Source organism: Mesoplodon mirus (assembly GCF_964341445.2).
Source record: "Mesoplodon mirus genome assembly, chromosome: 18".
In the NCBI taxonomy this organism is placed as follows: Eukaryota; Metazoa; Chordata; class Mammalia; order Artiodactyla; family Ziphiidae; genus Mesoplodon; species Mesoplodon mirus.
Window position 1 is genome coordinate 29,674,006 of NC_138994.1, and position 15,254 is coordinate 29,689,259.

The 15,254-nt window shown below is 56.7% G+C and overlaps 1 protein-coding gene across 1 annotated transcript; it reads left to right on the forward strand.

Moving 5' to 3' along the window:
* Positions 1-277: 277 nt before the first annotated feature.
* On the forward strand, positions 278-3,231 carry LOC309793827 (forkhead box protein J1-like; the record flags this gene model as incomplete). The annotated part of the gene is made up of 2 exons (XM_082604607.1): positions 278-775; positions 2,464-3,231. The coding sequence occupies 2 exons, from the start codon at positions 278-280 to the stop codon at positions 3,229-3,231; spliced, it is 1,266 nt and encodes a 421-aa protein (XP_082460733.1).
* Between the last annotated feature and the right edge of the window lie 12,023 nt (positions 3,232-15,254).

The following is a 15,254-nucleotide window of genomic DNA, read 5'->3' on the forward strand; positions in this document are numbered from 1 at the left end:
AAGATCCTCCCCAGCTGCAGGAAGGATTTTAGTAAGAGCCTCCCCCCTCGCCCACACTCTCCCCTCGGGGGTGGGGAAAGAGGGCTCAGTTCCCGCTCTGGTCCCCGCAGGCACCACATTCCGTTTGGAGGAGGCTACCCCCGGATCGCGGGATGGAAGCCCGCTTCCGGGAGGCTGCGTAACTGAAGCCGCGGGAGTCAGCGGGCCGGAGAGCTCGGCGGCCACCCTCGGCTCGGCTCGTGGATGTTGACAGCCCCCTCGGAGAGTCCCCGCAGATATGGCGGAGAGCTGGCTACGCGTCTCGGGAGCAGGGGCAGCGGAGGAGGCCGGACCGGAAGGCGGCCTGGAGGAGTCCAACGCCCTGAATGACAGCCTGACCAGCCTGCAGTGGCTGCAGGAATTCTCCATTCTCAACGCCGAGCTCCCCGCCCTGCCTTCGGGGGACACCGACCCCCACGGCTCCCACGAGCTGGCAGGCTCGGCCGAGCCGGGGTCTCCCCTGGCGGCGGACCCCGCCTGCCTGGGGCAGCCGCACACACCCGGCAAGCCCACGTCCTCCTGCACGCCGCGGAGCGCCCCCTCGGGGCTGCAGGCCTCGCCTCCCGACGACGTGGACTACGCCACCAACCCGCACGTGAAGCCGCCCTACTCGTATGCCACGCTCATCTGCATGGCCATGCAGGCCAGCAAGGCCACCAAGATCACCCTGTCGGCCATCTACAAGTGGATCACGGACAACTTCTGTTACTTCCGCCACGCTGATCCCACCTGGCAGGTAGGGAGGCACTCCCTCCCTCCCTCCCCATGCCCTCGCGGACTGGACTCACATCCCAGATCCGCAGGCCAAGTAGGCGCGGTACGGCCAGGGCCCCGAGAGAGGAAGGCCGTCCAGGAAGGACCTCAAGGGAGCCCAGTGCTTGGACTGCTGCCCCTTTGACTTCAGAGACGGAGGAGGGAGGATGTTCAGAGGGCTGCAGGGGTGCCGACATAGAGGTTCAAGGGGAAAGAACTTGTCACTCATCCGGCAGGCTCAGCCCAAAGACCAGGGCTGAACTATGCGTGGACACAGCCCCCCAGGGTAGGTTGATGGACTGAGGGACACATTTTTGTCCCAAGTCCTGGAATTCCTCGACACTCCCCTCCTCAAGGTCAGTTTGTCAGGGCCTGACTGGAGGCAGAGCATCGTTCCTGCCAGACTCTGCATCCCGCCTGCTTTCAGTTGGCTGGAGGGGCTCTGGGAGGGGAGAGGGGCGTGCTGCGGGGTGTGAAGGCCATCGGTGTCCCAGTGGAAGGGCTACGGGGCCTTCCGAAAGCTGCTGTGCCAGCCCCCACCCCAAGCCCTCCCTAGTTTCCTGCCTACACTCCTCCCCCTCTTCTCATCAACCTCCCTGGGGGGACAATTACCTCAGCCACGTGCTTTCCACAGGGGCTCTTTCCTCCCACACTGGCTTCATGTTCCAAGTCTCCGGAACCTGGCACAGAGCAGCCAAGGGGCCCAGACCACCATGTAAACCTCCCAGTCTTGCCAGGGGGCACTACTCACCTGCCGGCCCCACCCACCAGGCCCCAGACCCCTGTGCCCCAGCGTGGTTTGGACTGTGCACCCAGGCCTGAACAAGGCAGGATGGTGATTCAGGCTGGGCACACGCTGCCCTGAGCCTCTTCGACCATCAGGATCAGGGGCTACTTGGGGACAGAGACCCTGAGGATGCACAGATCCTTCCCTGTGGCACAGGTCACAGGATCAGAGTTCCTTTAATCACAGCTATTCCACGATTGCTTGGGCCCTGACCCTGGGGCAGGTACCATTTGTAACCTTGGTGAGAAAGCAGAGACCCTCCACCCCCCCCACACACTACCCCAAGCCTGAGAGGCCCCAGGAATGAGCGCTATGCTCTTGGCTGGGTAATAATCAACTGAGGCCTCAGAGCCTGGGGTGGGAGGAGGGGGACATGGTGGGTGAGGGCCCAGGCCAGCAGCCGGCTCTAGAAACAAGGAAAGTCATCAGATCCTCCCACACTTCATCCCCCCCCACACACACACACCCTCACACCCACTCACTCATTTCACAAACAGAGAAGGCCAGCCAGGCCCAGGCAGAGGGAGATGGCCGTCCAGGACCTGGGGGAGCCAAGGCCTTTGACCAGAGGCCACAAGCAGCGGGGTAAGGGAGGGAGGGCAGGACAGGCTGGCACTGAGAGCCACCCTGCGGCTCAGGGCTCGGATGACCGAGCAGGCAGATATCCTGGCCAAAGGGAACAAAAGCCCCCGACAGCACTCCCAGCTCCTGGTGCCCCGTGGCTGGTGTCCCAGAGCCTCCCGCTCGGAGCAGCGCCTCTGTCTCCCCTGCCCCCATCGGAGAGAAGGTGGTGGTGGGACTGGCAGTGGCTCTAGGAACCCCCCATCACTGACCCCACCCACTCTCCCAGCTGTCTTCCTTCTCTCCTACCTCCCTGTGTCCAGAACTCCATCCGCCACAACCTGTCCCTGAAGAAGGGCTTCATCAAGGTGCCTCGGGAGAAGGACGAGCCAGGCAAGGGGGGCTTCTGGTGCATCGACCCCCAGTACGCCGAGCGGCTGCTGAGTGGGGCCTTGAAGAAGCAGCGGCTGCCCCCAGTCCACATCCACCCGGCCTTTGCCCGCCAGGCCGTGCCAGAGCCCAGCGCCGCCCCATGGGCCGGGCCACTGACCGTGAGCACCGAGGCCCAGCAGCTGCTGCGGGAGTTCGAGGAGGCCACTGGGGAGGCGGGCTGGGGTGCAGGCGAGGGCAGGCTGGGGCGTAAGCGTCAACAGCCGCTGCCCAAGCAGGAGGCCAAGGTCCCGCGGCCCTCCAGCCCCCTGCTGCTGACCCAGGAGGAGCAGGGTGAGCTGGAACCCCTCAAGGGCAACTTTGACTGGGAGGCCATCTTGGACGCTGGCACGCTGGACGGGGAGCTGGGCACGCTGGAGACCTCGGAGCTGATCCCGCCGCTGAGCCCTGCCTCACACGGGGACGTGGACCTCACCATCCATGGCCACCACATCGACTGCCCTGTTACCTGGGGGCCTCCAGCGGAGCAGGCTACCGACAGCCTGGACTTTGATGAGACCTTCCTGGCCACATCCTTCCTGGAGCACCCCTGGGACGAGAGCACCCGTAGCTCCCTGCCCCCCGAGCCCCTCTTTGAGGCCGGGGATGCCACACTGGCCTCTGACCTGCATGACTGGGCCAGCCTGGGCGCCTTCTTGTAAGAAGCCAGGCCCTGCCCCACCTCCAGACAGCACCGAAGTCTGGGCCCAGACTGCCCCCCTCCCCGCCAGTGCAGGCCCATGGACACCCTACCGCCCAGGCAGGGGCTGGGCCAGCTCACCCCACCAGGCCACACGGCCCCCAGCCCAGGCCATCCTCAGATTCTAGTCCAGCAGGCTGAGAATTGGGGCCCAGGACCCAAATTGCTGCCTCCGCTCCCCAGCCCCCCATACACACAGTGTTTCATTGATCCACTTCTTCCCTGCCCCAGAGACACGCTAAGGGCCCTGCACTATGAGAGCTGCGGCTTGGAGGGGCCCTGGCCAAGCTGGAAACATCAGTACAGGGCCCGCCCCAGAACACCTTAGCTTCCAAGCTTCTCTCTCTCCTGCTCTCCTCCCCAGGTCTCTATCCAGAGCAAGTTCCCAGGTACAACCAATGCTGATTAGGTGACTGCAAATGAACACCCAAGAGGCCTCTCCTGGCAGTCTGTGAGGAGGAGCTAGGCGGAGGGGGGAAGAGAGAGGAGACAGAAAGGAGGCCGGGGTGCCGGGTGGAGCCAGGAGATTTTCTAAGGCCTCTGGGATCTTCTGGCTTCATCCCTAGAGGTGGGGCAGAGGGTATGTGTCCCTAATCTTTGAGCCCAACTTGAGGCTGAGAGCAGCGGGGAGATGGGGATCTGGGGTTTCGGGGCTGGGGCAGCCAAGCTGCGGAGGGAAAGGGGACAGACAGACTAATGTAGTGAATGTAGCTAGAGCTGAGGCTTAACTGGGAGGGACGCAGTGCTTGCTAGAACCACTGGGACCAGGAATGGGGGGATGGCCCCGTGCCCTTGCTTGCACTCCTGCAGGGGAGTGTCTTGCTCCACCATAAACGCCCTGGGCTGCATCCCACATCCACTCTCCTAACCCATCGGGCAATTTAACCTTTTTCATAGAAAGTGATTTACAATAAAAACATTTTTAAAACTAAAGTTTTAAAAAGTCTCAAAATGGACCTGCTTGCAACTTTCTCTGGGGAAAAGCATGGGCCAGTTTTGGGGAGGCCACGGCCCAAGGGGGAATGGCTGGGAGGAAGATGGGGGGCACCAAAGGCCTGCAGAGTGTCCCCTGATGCACTCCTCAGGATCTCTGGGTGCCCAGAGAGAAAGGGGCTGAGAGGCGGCCCTCGGGGGTCCCCTGCAGCCAGGGCCTCGGCACCTCTCTATGTGCAATGGGGAGACTGTACCCACAGCCCCGAGGAGCAGGCGGCAAAGGAGGCACAGCCCCCTCCCTGGCCCTGAGGACTCACTCACAAAGGCCGTTCTTGCCCAGGGCTCGGCTCACGTTCCCCACCTCGCCCAAGTTGAGGGCCTGCCCAGACTCACCTGCGGTCCTCGCCTGGGCCCGTCTCCAGCTCCTCCCTCCCTTGGTCCCTTCCTGAAGGGACAGGGTGTGAGGTCAGAGGGCCCCAGCCCCTGGGGCCCCACTTGCCACCCTGGGGTTCATTCACCCCGCCCAGGGCCTTCCCTCCAATGCAGGTTGGGGCTGAGGGAGGCCATCAGGGCAGACGGAAGACGGGGTGCCTAGACCCTACAGCTCCAGCCTGTGAGGAATCAACGTACCAGAGTTCTGATGGGGAAACTGAGGCACAGCAAATATGTGACACTCAGCAGGCACCTTTCCACCCCCTCACCCCAGCTTTGCCTGGAACCCATCTCTCCCCCGAGCCTGCACCTGGCCCCGCCAGCACGCCCTTGTGGTGCACAGCCCCTTCCCCCAGCACTCACGTGCACGTGCGCACAGACACACACACACAAACACACACAAACGGGCACTGTCCTACACAATCCTGCCTAGCCTCCACGGACCCCTTTCTCCTGAGGCCCCTTTCTTTCCTTGCACTGGAGGCTGGCTCCAGGACAACCTGCTTTCCCTTGCTAATTACTCAAAATATTTTCGAAGGGTGCGCACACTGCAGGGCCAGGCGGGTTGGGGCCTTACAGAGCTCAGGAGGCAGCCCATCCCCTTCCCACCGCTTGCTGAGGAGGCTGCCCCAACCTCCCTCTGAGACTCCCTTCACCCCCTAAGCAACGACTCCCTCCCTCTCCCCACCACCCTCCAGCCTTCCTCCCCACGCTCCCCAGCACTGGGGGAACATGGGGGCTCCAGCCTCTCCACTGGTCCCCAGGCTCAGCCTCCAGCCCCCGCCAAAAGGGGTACATCCTGGATTGACAGGTGGGGCCGGTCACTGTCCCCCCTCCTCACCCTCTGCCTGGGCCCATGCTGGGGGAAGAGGGGCAAGGTCAGGGGCTGGCAGAACTGCCTGCCAGGTAAGAAAAGGCTGAAGAAGCTTCTGGCTGCCAGGAAGAATCCCCAGGAGCTCCTGAAAATCCCTATGCTTGGGACTAGCGTCTCTGGGGCTGGGACCCAAACACTGGCACTTTTAAGGGTCCATGGATGCTGCCAACGAGCAGCCAAAGGTAAGAGGGGGCTCCGAAGCGGCCACAACACAGGGCTTCACACACCCTTTCAGCAGGCAGCGTTTGGGGGTTGGCGGTGGAGGAGGCGGGAAGCGTGAGTGGATCCTGTCCCTCCTATTCATCCCTGCCCCGGCCCTTGGCTGGGTGGCTTTTTGAAAAAACGTTCAGTGACTCCGTATTTACTTAGAGATTCGCTGTAATCCCAGTCAATATATATTTTGCGCCCTTAACAGTAAGTTGCAGACAGGCTGCCCCATTAGCACTAGATACTTTAGTGTGTGTTTCCTTAGAACAAGGACACACCTCCATAATCCCAGTACCACCATCACAATCAGGAAATGAACACTGACCTGGTAATCCCATGTAACCGCAGACCCCCTTCACGTCTTGCAGATCACCCCAGGAATGCTCCTCTCCATTCCAACATCCCAATCCAGGACCCCATGTTGCACTGAGTTGTCCTTTCTCTTTTGCCCTGTGTGGCTTTGAGCCCATGACTCAAGCTCTCTGGGCAGGTTTCGCATTTCCTTTGATCTCCACGTTTGAGGTGAGAAGCCCTTCAGCCACTTCACCCTCAGGTGTGGTACAGTCCCTTCCCAAAGCAAGAAGCTAGCTTTCTGTCTCCTCACTTTCCACCTCTTCCCTATCCTCCCTCCCCCATGTATCGCCAGCCAGGAAAGGGATGAGGGGCAATGTTCAGGAACTCAGTGTTTGGGGACCCTCACCGTCTGCCCACGGGACAGGCCACCCCCAGCTCCAGTGACGGGAAGGCCCCCGGGATGGGATTCCATGCTGGCCTGAAGCAAATGCGCCAGGCCTCCTGAAGAGCTGAGCTGAGGGCAGGAAACACTCTTCTCCCCGCCTCTGCCCCCCTCAACATACTGGGGACCCAGACTTGAAGAAGGAAGGTCATGTCCATGGTGTCCTCCCAGGTCAGCACCGACACCGTCTCCTCCATGTCCGGCTCCTACATCGCCCCTGGCACGGAAGAGGACGGGGAGGCTCTCCACTGCCCCCGGGCCGCCAGCAGGACCCCCTCAGAAGAAGGAGACATAAGAGAGGAGCATGGGATCGCCCTCGCCGCTCTGCTCTGCTCTGTACTCGAGTCCCAAGGAGCTCAGTCCAGGGCCTGCCAGGGAGATCGGCAAAGCCCCCCAGTGCTCGGGAGGGGAGCCCTGGAAAACACGGTACCGGGTTGTTGAATCACAGACTCCCTCAGATGTGATCTTCCATGTGGCACCACTTCTGTCCTGAGGACTTGGTTTGCGCTTGCTGCCAGGCGAGCTGGGTAGGAGAGCCGGTGGCATCTGCACCTTGACTTTTGTTGCTCCTTTGCAGGTGACGCCAGCGGCGTCTCCAGACTGCAACTTTGCGGGCCTCGTCGCCACCGCTGAAGAGCAGGATGCAGAGGTAAGAGCAAGGTGGACGCTGGTGCCCCTCCCCGGTCAGAGGGACTGCCGGCGCTGGCACAGGATGCAAATAGGATGGGGGCTCTTCTGGAAGAAGCCTTCCAAGGTGGTGCACTTGGATCTGTTAGAGGCAGGGTGCAGAGCAGAGGGACTGTCCGGTTAGCAGAGGGCGCTGGTCTCAGCGTAATAGGCGTGGGGTGAGTTCCAGAGGGAAGTCTTCCAGGCCAGACCCTTGAGAGGGTGTTTGTCCTCCAATTCACTTAGTATTTACCTGGCACAGGCATCTCACATCTTCCTGGCACTGGGGGACACAAAGACCGAGTGACATGGCTTTTGCCTGCCCACACCCCCAATCCACCCATCCCACCCATCCCGGAGCTCCATCTGATGGAGGAATCAGAGTTATAACTCAGCGTGAGCAGTGCTCTGACGGAGGTGTGCCTGAAGTATATGGAATGCCCAGCTCCCAGTGGGGACTCTACAACTTTCTCTTGAGCCAGATGTTCTCAAAGGAGTATCTGGATGGGATTGGGGATCCTAAAGGGTTCCTGAAAGTTTTATGATCTCACGGTTTGCTTTTTCATTTGACAACTTTGATTTCCACCTGAGAGAAACAGTGTGAGCTAAACTATGACCAAGGCTATTCCTGACAGTCCCAGGGTCCCTCTGTAAGGTGCCTCAGACCTGGTCCCTCTGGAACGTGCCTCAGACCTGGTCCCTACGGGCCGATCCTGCCTCGCCAAGCAAAATCTGCCTCTGCTGGGCCTCCCAGCCATCTCACACGGACAGGAAATGTATGGATACCATGAGGGTGGTTAGTTCTGTCTTCTGACAATCAGTAGACTCATTTCACTGCTTTATGGACTCACAGTGCCTTCCTTCTGTCCTAGGGAAATGAGGTTCTAGAAGAAGAGGACGGATCACCCACACAAGAAGATGGTAAAAGACCTGGTCTTTTGCTCCCTTTTATTATATTTCTCTCCCGGGTATTCTCTGAAGGGTAGAGAAAGGGGCACTGGTGTGACTTGGTGGCACTGCTCAAGGGTGTGGCTTTGGGGAAAGGTTGTCTTCTTGATGGAATATCAAAGCAAGCAGGGTATCTGAGGACCTCAGCAGCCTTCCTGGCTCTTTCTGGGCCTCTGAGCCAAGGCTGCAGAAGATACATGGAGTTCTCCATCTACGTTGAGTAGATCCTGAAGCTTCTTGGGCAACTGCCATCACCTTCCTTCCTGCTTCAGCTTCTCAGCTGAGTCTCACAGAACTGCTCTAGCAGCCCCAAAGTTCAGCTGCAGCAGGAGAACAGCTTCCTCCCCTTGGGGGAACCGACTGTTAGGCAGTAGGTTTTCCTGCTTTAGTGAAGAAAACGGCTGATGTTACAGTAGCAGAAGGATCACAGCCCTGGCGGCACAGCAAAGGTGAGGTGAAGAGACGTTAGCAGCTCAGCGTACACTAGTGTTTGTAGGCTATTGGAACGAGTCTCTTTACCATCATTCAGGCCTCAAGTAGATATATTTTTTTAAATTGGAAGAGTTGGTTTACAATGTTGTGTTAGTTTCTGCTGTACAGCAACGTGAATCAACTATACATATACATATATCCACTCTGTTTTTAGATTCTTTGCCCATATAGGCCATTACAGGGTACAGAGTAGTCCCCTGTGCTCTACAGCAGGTCCTTATTAGTTATCTATTTTATATATAGTAGTGTGTATATGTCAATCCCAATCTCCCAATTTATCCCTCCCCTCCCTTGCCCCCCGCCATAACCATAAGTTTGTTTTCTACACCTGTGACTCTATTTCTGTTTTGTAAATAAGGTCAATCATATCTTCAGTCGGAAGAATTTGGTTTCTAGTAAGCCGAGAAGCGAAGGAACGACCTACATATAGAGCAAGGAAGTGGCGGGGGGGGGAGGGTAGGCGAGCTGGGAATCCCACCTGGGATTGTAGGACCAGGCGTCCCAGGAACCGGTGTCTCTTCCGTCTGCTCCTCTGAGGTGCCTCCACCGAAGGGCAACCTCCAGAGCAAACCTGGATCCCAGCCTGGATGCAGATGTCATGCTAGTCGCTTCTGCTTTGGCCATGGCAGTTGCTTGGGGGGTTGTGTGGTGTGCAGGGGGTGCGCATGTGCACATGACCACTCTCTCCTGGCCAAGTAGTGCCGGAGGAGGGGTGGTCGCCCAGGCTGTGCCTCTGCCGCACGCGCACGCCAACCAAGCCGGGGTTGGGCGCTACCTCTCCTCGGTTGATGTCTTCAGGGCGCAAGGCTCTGAGTTCTCCATTGTGATTGTCGTCCCCAGTAGAATATTTGCTTCTAAAAGGCACAGGGCAGTACGTGGTTTCCGCCTGACATTCCATATGTGGTTTCCACCTGACATGCTGTACACAGTAGATGTATGTTTCTTCCTCTCCCTTTCACCAAGGAAAAAAAAACCGGGTGGGGGCTTGAAAAAATAACATCTAAAATTGTCCCCTTCCCATCTTACACGACTGTAGGTTTCTGGTCAGCCCCTTAAAACATCTTCAGAATAGAAAATTAAGTCTCAAAGAAAATAAATCATAATTTTGCAAGCAATGCGATTCTTTGATTTGAGGTGCAAAATTACGGGACCAAAGAGCTTTAATTGCCATTTTATGTATTAGTCATTTCGCAGAGCCTTGTGGTCATAAACACACCTCACGTGCACCGACAGACACAGGCCTGAGCCCGGGGTCACTTCCCCCGTGGCTCTCCTAGCTCTTCCAGCCTGGCTTAGGCTCTGCTCTGGGCCCGGGTCTGCGTGTCCGAATCCCACAGACCTCCCCAGGGTCTGATTTCCCTGGAACGAAGGCTGGAAAGGGGCCAGTTAAGGAAACAGAGCAGAACAGAGCGAGAACACAAACGTACCCACGCAGTTTCCTTTATTGTCCTCTCTCCCCACTTAATTATTGTCTTTTTTTTAACATATGATTTGATGTTTTTTGTCTCCATCCTTAAGATTTTTATTTTAAGGACAGCAAAGCAGAGAAAAACACAGCCAGGTCCTCTCTAACTGCCTTAACTCCGTTACAGGCCAGAGGACATTCGCATTTCTAGGTATGGAGTGTGACAATAACAATGACTTTGACATCGCCAGCATGAAAGCACTGGACAATAAGCTGTGCTCTGCGGTCTGCTTAGCCGGTGAGTGGCAGTCTGCTGAACATGAACTTGGTGGGAGACGCTCCCCTGCTCGCACCCCTGCTCTCACCCTGGGACACCCATCTCCTGCCCTGCAGTTCCTGCAAGAAGGCATGGGCTTTGCTAAGGTGCTGGGAGCCAGTTGCTGAAAGGAAGTGAGGCAGCCTTGGGAGAGTCCTTGGGCAAAGAGCGACTCTGCTCTAAGCGAATCTATTTGGGCATGGAGAAAGGCACAAAAATACCTCCAAAGCCTTCCGATTTGACCTGACCGTGCCCACTCCATCATGATCTTGCAGATCCCATGGCAGGGGGCCTGGTCTTGTTTCCATCAACAGGCAGTTTAAGGCAGACACGGCCTCTGTGATAAGGTCTTGGAAAGAGAGCCTGAGCCCTTGAAAAGGGAACCTGTAGCCACTCAGAGGAGAGTGTTTAGTTAGGATCAGAGAGGAATTTCAAAGCCAGCATTTTATAGACTAGCTCTGTGACCCAGTGAGCCCTGGGCTACCACCAGTTGCCTTGTGCTCCCTAGATTTGGATCCCAAAGGAACAATCAGGGGTCGAGGGTAACTCTTCTCCCTGGAGCCCTAACTCTATAAATTCAATCAGGGCCATCAACGTGCCCCTTATTCCTTCTCATGACACTAAACTGAATCCAGGATGAGTTCTCAGGAGGAGCCCACCTGTCAGTCACACTCTGGGCACTGATGTCTCTCTGCTCCATGCTCACCAAGGGCTTCACCAACCATGGCTCTAAAGCCACGTCTTGCCTGGTGGACTAGGTCGAAATTGCCCCTCCTTGGTTCACAGCAGAGACTGCCTTCATGTTGCGTGGTCTGTAATCTCTTAAACATGCCCTGGACATGTTTAAGCTTCAGGACAGCCAGGTCCCGTCATGGCTCCATTGCTTTACTCTCTTTGCAACATGGTTACAGGTGCTGGAGGGACACAAACTCCTGTGGTTGCCACTCTCCATCAGCTTGCAGAAGACCCATGTACTCACCCCTCTGGCCCCATGCAGGCTTGTGGTGGAGGAAGCCGTAATCCCCAGAGACGCCTCCCACAGCCTTCCCAGGGGCTCTCCGGTCCCTTCCCACTTAGCGTTGACCCAGCCAGGCTTGGGCCAGAGTGGCTGAGGTCCAGGGTACACTTCACTTCCTGCCTTCCCACTCTTTACCTGGCTTCTGTCTGTCCATTTGTTTCTCATGTCTTTTTGCCAAATGTACGTCTGTCTGTCCAGTTTGTTTATTTTGAAACTCATTTAGGTTACCCAGACTTCGTGTGAAAGTTCATGTTCACCCACACCCAACCCCAAGCTTGCTGGGCACACGCACATCAGAGGGGCCTTCGCTGAGGCTTCCATTCCTAACTGGCAAGAGCCTGTATTTAATATGCTGAAATTTTCCAGGAAAAATAAATATCTGTGAGACTAGATTAATCCCTGTTCCACAAAAGCGGGGATGCTTCGGTGGCAAAGGTTACAGGCAGGATTCGTTTTGGTCACTAGTTGGGGAAGATGCCATCTCTGCCCTCACTCCGCCCTGAGTCTGTGGCAGCTGTGCCAGCCAGCCGCTCACTGGGCTTCAAGAGAGGAATCTAGGCTCCTGCCTCCCCGCAGTGGCTCCCCACCAACCCCCGTGTTTGGCAGAGAGAGCTCCTGGGAATTGTTTTAGCCGCCCATGCTGGTGGAAACTGACCCCAGGCCTTGTGCTTCCTCCTCTCCCTAACTCCTTCGGGCCAACCTGCTGGTGGATGTTTATTCCACTCTGGGATTGCGGCAGGAGAGCGAGGCCTGGAAGGAAAACAATGCCTGGGCTTCTTTACGGTGATCTCGGGAGCCAGCCATTCTCAGATTAAACTGGCTTCACCGTTCAGGCCAGACCTGAAACCGAATGACAGTGGCGCCTGCCGGGAGAGGGAGTTGAGGGTCGCATCGTAGCCTCACCCTGAGGTCTCAAGGGCTCTTACGAGAGAAGGAAAGTGCATCTGCTCTCTTGGTAAAATGTTTCTCGGGTTCTGCCGTTAGCGTCACACTGGTAGTAAAGAGCTGGGGAACTCTCTGGAAGAATCTGTCAGGTTAATGTCAGGTTAATGACAGGAGCATCCACTGTGGTAGGTCCCATGGAATCAAGAGACCTCACCACGCTCAGCTGTAAGTTCAAAGTTCCTTCCTATGACTGAGGTGCCTCAGGCTGGCTTGGCCATCAGGACAGCTTCTCAGGCACTTGGTCTCCCTCTCCACACTGTTTCCCTCCCCACACGGATGCCACTCGCCTCACGGAGCGCCCACAAGGAGGGAGCCCGGGGAGCACCCCATGGTCCACCCTCCCCAGGCCCACAGGTGCTCTGCCAGGAGCCCCAGCTCGCGGCAAGGATGGCTCAGGTCCCCATCCTCGCTGCTCTCATCACCCTTGTGGGAGTGATGTTGAGAAAGCACCTGTGTCATTCCAGCACCTCTTCCGCTAAGAAGCCTCTGGGTCTTCTTTGGCCCCGAGACCAAGGTGGGGGGGCGATGGTATGTTCTGAGATTGTTCTGCAAGGTTCTCAAAGGGAGGAAATCTGAGTTGACCATTGTAGGTGATGAGCTGACTATAATCGCGAGGCCATGCTAGGTAGACGGGGCCCCAAGGAACCTGATGGAGTATCACACAGGCGTCAGGATAGTGGCCAGGGGACCAGTGGCAATTCTGTGAAAAGGCTCTGGGTGGTGTGATGGGAAAAAGCAAAGATAATTTGAGTTTATTAGTGGAAATACAAATGTTTTTGTTTTGTTTTGTTTTGTTTTTTGTGGTACGCGTGCCTCCCACTGTTGTGGCCTCTCCCGTTGCGGAGCACAGGCTCCGGACACTCAGGCTCAGCGGCCATGGCTCACGGGCCCAGCCGCTCCGTGGCATTTGGGATTTTCCCGGACCAGGGCACAAACCCTTGTCCTCTGCATCAGCAGGGAGACTCTCAACCACTGCGCCATCAGGGAAGCCCGATACAGATGTTTTTAAATGATGGCATTGGACAGGAGTGGGCATACCGATGAAATCTAAAAGTACTTATGGAGGGAATTCCCTGGCAGTCCAGTGGTTAGGACTCAGCACTTTCACTTCAGTGGCCTGGTTCAATCCCTGGTCGGAGAACTAAGATCTTCCAAGCCACTGTGCAGCCAGAAAAAGAAAAGTACTTATGGAGACCTGAAATAACCCAAGACTAAGACGCCACTAGGAAGGGTTATGCTTCGCAGATACTAAGGAAAAATCGGAATTAACTTTCTCTTTTCTTGGAGAGAAACTCTACAAGATGGTGGAACTGTTACAGATCTTAAATTTAATTAGTGGCTGGGTAGAGGCAGGAAAGAGGTGTGTGGAATCCCCCTAGATGTGCTCCCCAAATCTGCCTCTAGAGGTGTCTTCACTCCCCCGTTTCTGAGCCTGAGGAGGGAATTAAGTGGGAACCACCTTTCTCTACCTCCCGTGAAGGATTTTGAATCTCCAGGCTCCCTTTTCTGGCTGAGGGCTGGACAGAATGGTAGCACTCGCTCAGGAAGTCCTCCTGCGCCTTCCAGGCTTACCTTCTGCATCCAGGATGCACGGAGCAGCAGGGTTTCGCCGAGGGTCTGGCAGAAGCCTTTTTAGAGGAAAGAGAACCACCGACTGTACCAAGAAGCTGGGGAGATCAGAGACTTCAGGTCTGAGTCTTCAGGCTGTTTCAGAAGGAGCCAGTTTTCAGCCCTGGCTCAGAATCTGGACCGGTGGTGTTTGTAGCAAGGACTCAAGAATTCAGAGCCAGGCAGCCTGGCAGCCAGTGGTGGTGGCAGCGAGGCTGCGGCAGTGTTTTGATTTGACTTTGTGTGTGTGTGTGTGTGTGTGTGTGTGTGTGTGTCTTCTCTCCTGTTTACCATTTGCTTTTGGTCGTTCCTACCAAACAGCCACAGTTCCGGAGTCCTGCCCATTAAACACAGAGGAATAAGTATGAGATCTACCAAATTATATAAAATGAAGGAACAACTTATTTCATCTGGGGGTTCCTAACTTAAAAGCGCAATCTTGCCTGCTCTGCATCCTGTCACCCTTAGAGGGGAAAAGCACTGTGGACCCATGTGCCGGACTCCGGTACCCCCAGGGAGTACAGATCCCCGCATTCCATCTGGCTGTGAGAGATACCTAAACATTTCCTGTCCCACTCACTCCCCTTCCCCTGGGGTCCACCTCCACAAGACTATTATTAGAGCCTTAGGGCGGATTAGCACACCAGGACATTTATGGGTATACACAATTTATACCCGCTGAATCCTAGTGTTTCTGCCATTAAAGGGTTTCGTGTCTTGGGCTGGCCTAAACTGAAGCTGACGCCAGACATTTGTGAGTGGCCTCCCTCAAATGTGACACAGTGAGCCTCACGCCCACCCTCCAGGGTCAGCCGGCTCCGTCCACGAACTGAGCCCTCTGAAGGGCATGGCTCTCGGCTCTGCCCTGGAGGAGATCACCGTGTGCTGGAGGATCCAGCAATTTCCACACAGCATGAGAAATGGGGTGGTGGTACGGGCCAGTGGGGGAGCACTTCGGAGCACGCTGGACCCCATCTGGCTTCAGGGGGGGCCTTCTGGGGGCAGGTGCTGGAAGAGGCAGCTCAGCAGTCCTCGGCCAGAGAATGGAAGGCTTTCCCCCAACTCAGGGGGTTAGGGCTTCATCCTCTCCCTTCAGAAGGGGCATCTCGCTTCACTGGGGGGACTGAATCAGATGGAGTCATTCTGTGGGCTGGGAGGACGACTTGGGGGAGATGAGTGTAGCCTGAACAAGGCCTGGGGGGCGGATGGTTTTCGCGCACATTCTGTGAGTCAGGCGCCCTGCTCACCACTCTTCCATGTCACCTCGCTTAGTCTCACGGCATCCCTGGGGTGTAAGTACTTGTCTCCCATCTGATGGATGGGAAAACCAGGGCTCCAAGTACAGTGACCTGCCCAAGGTCACACAGTCAGTACGTTACAAGCTGGGGCTGTATCCCGGTTTTCT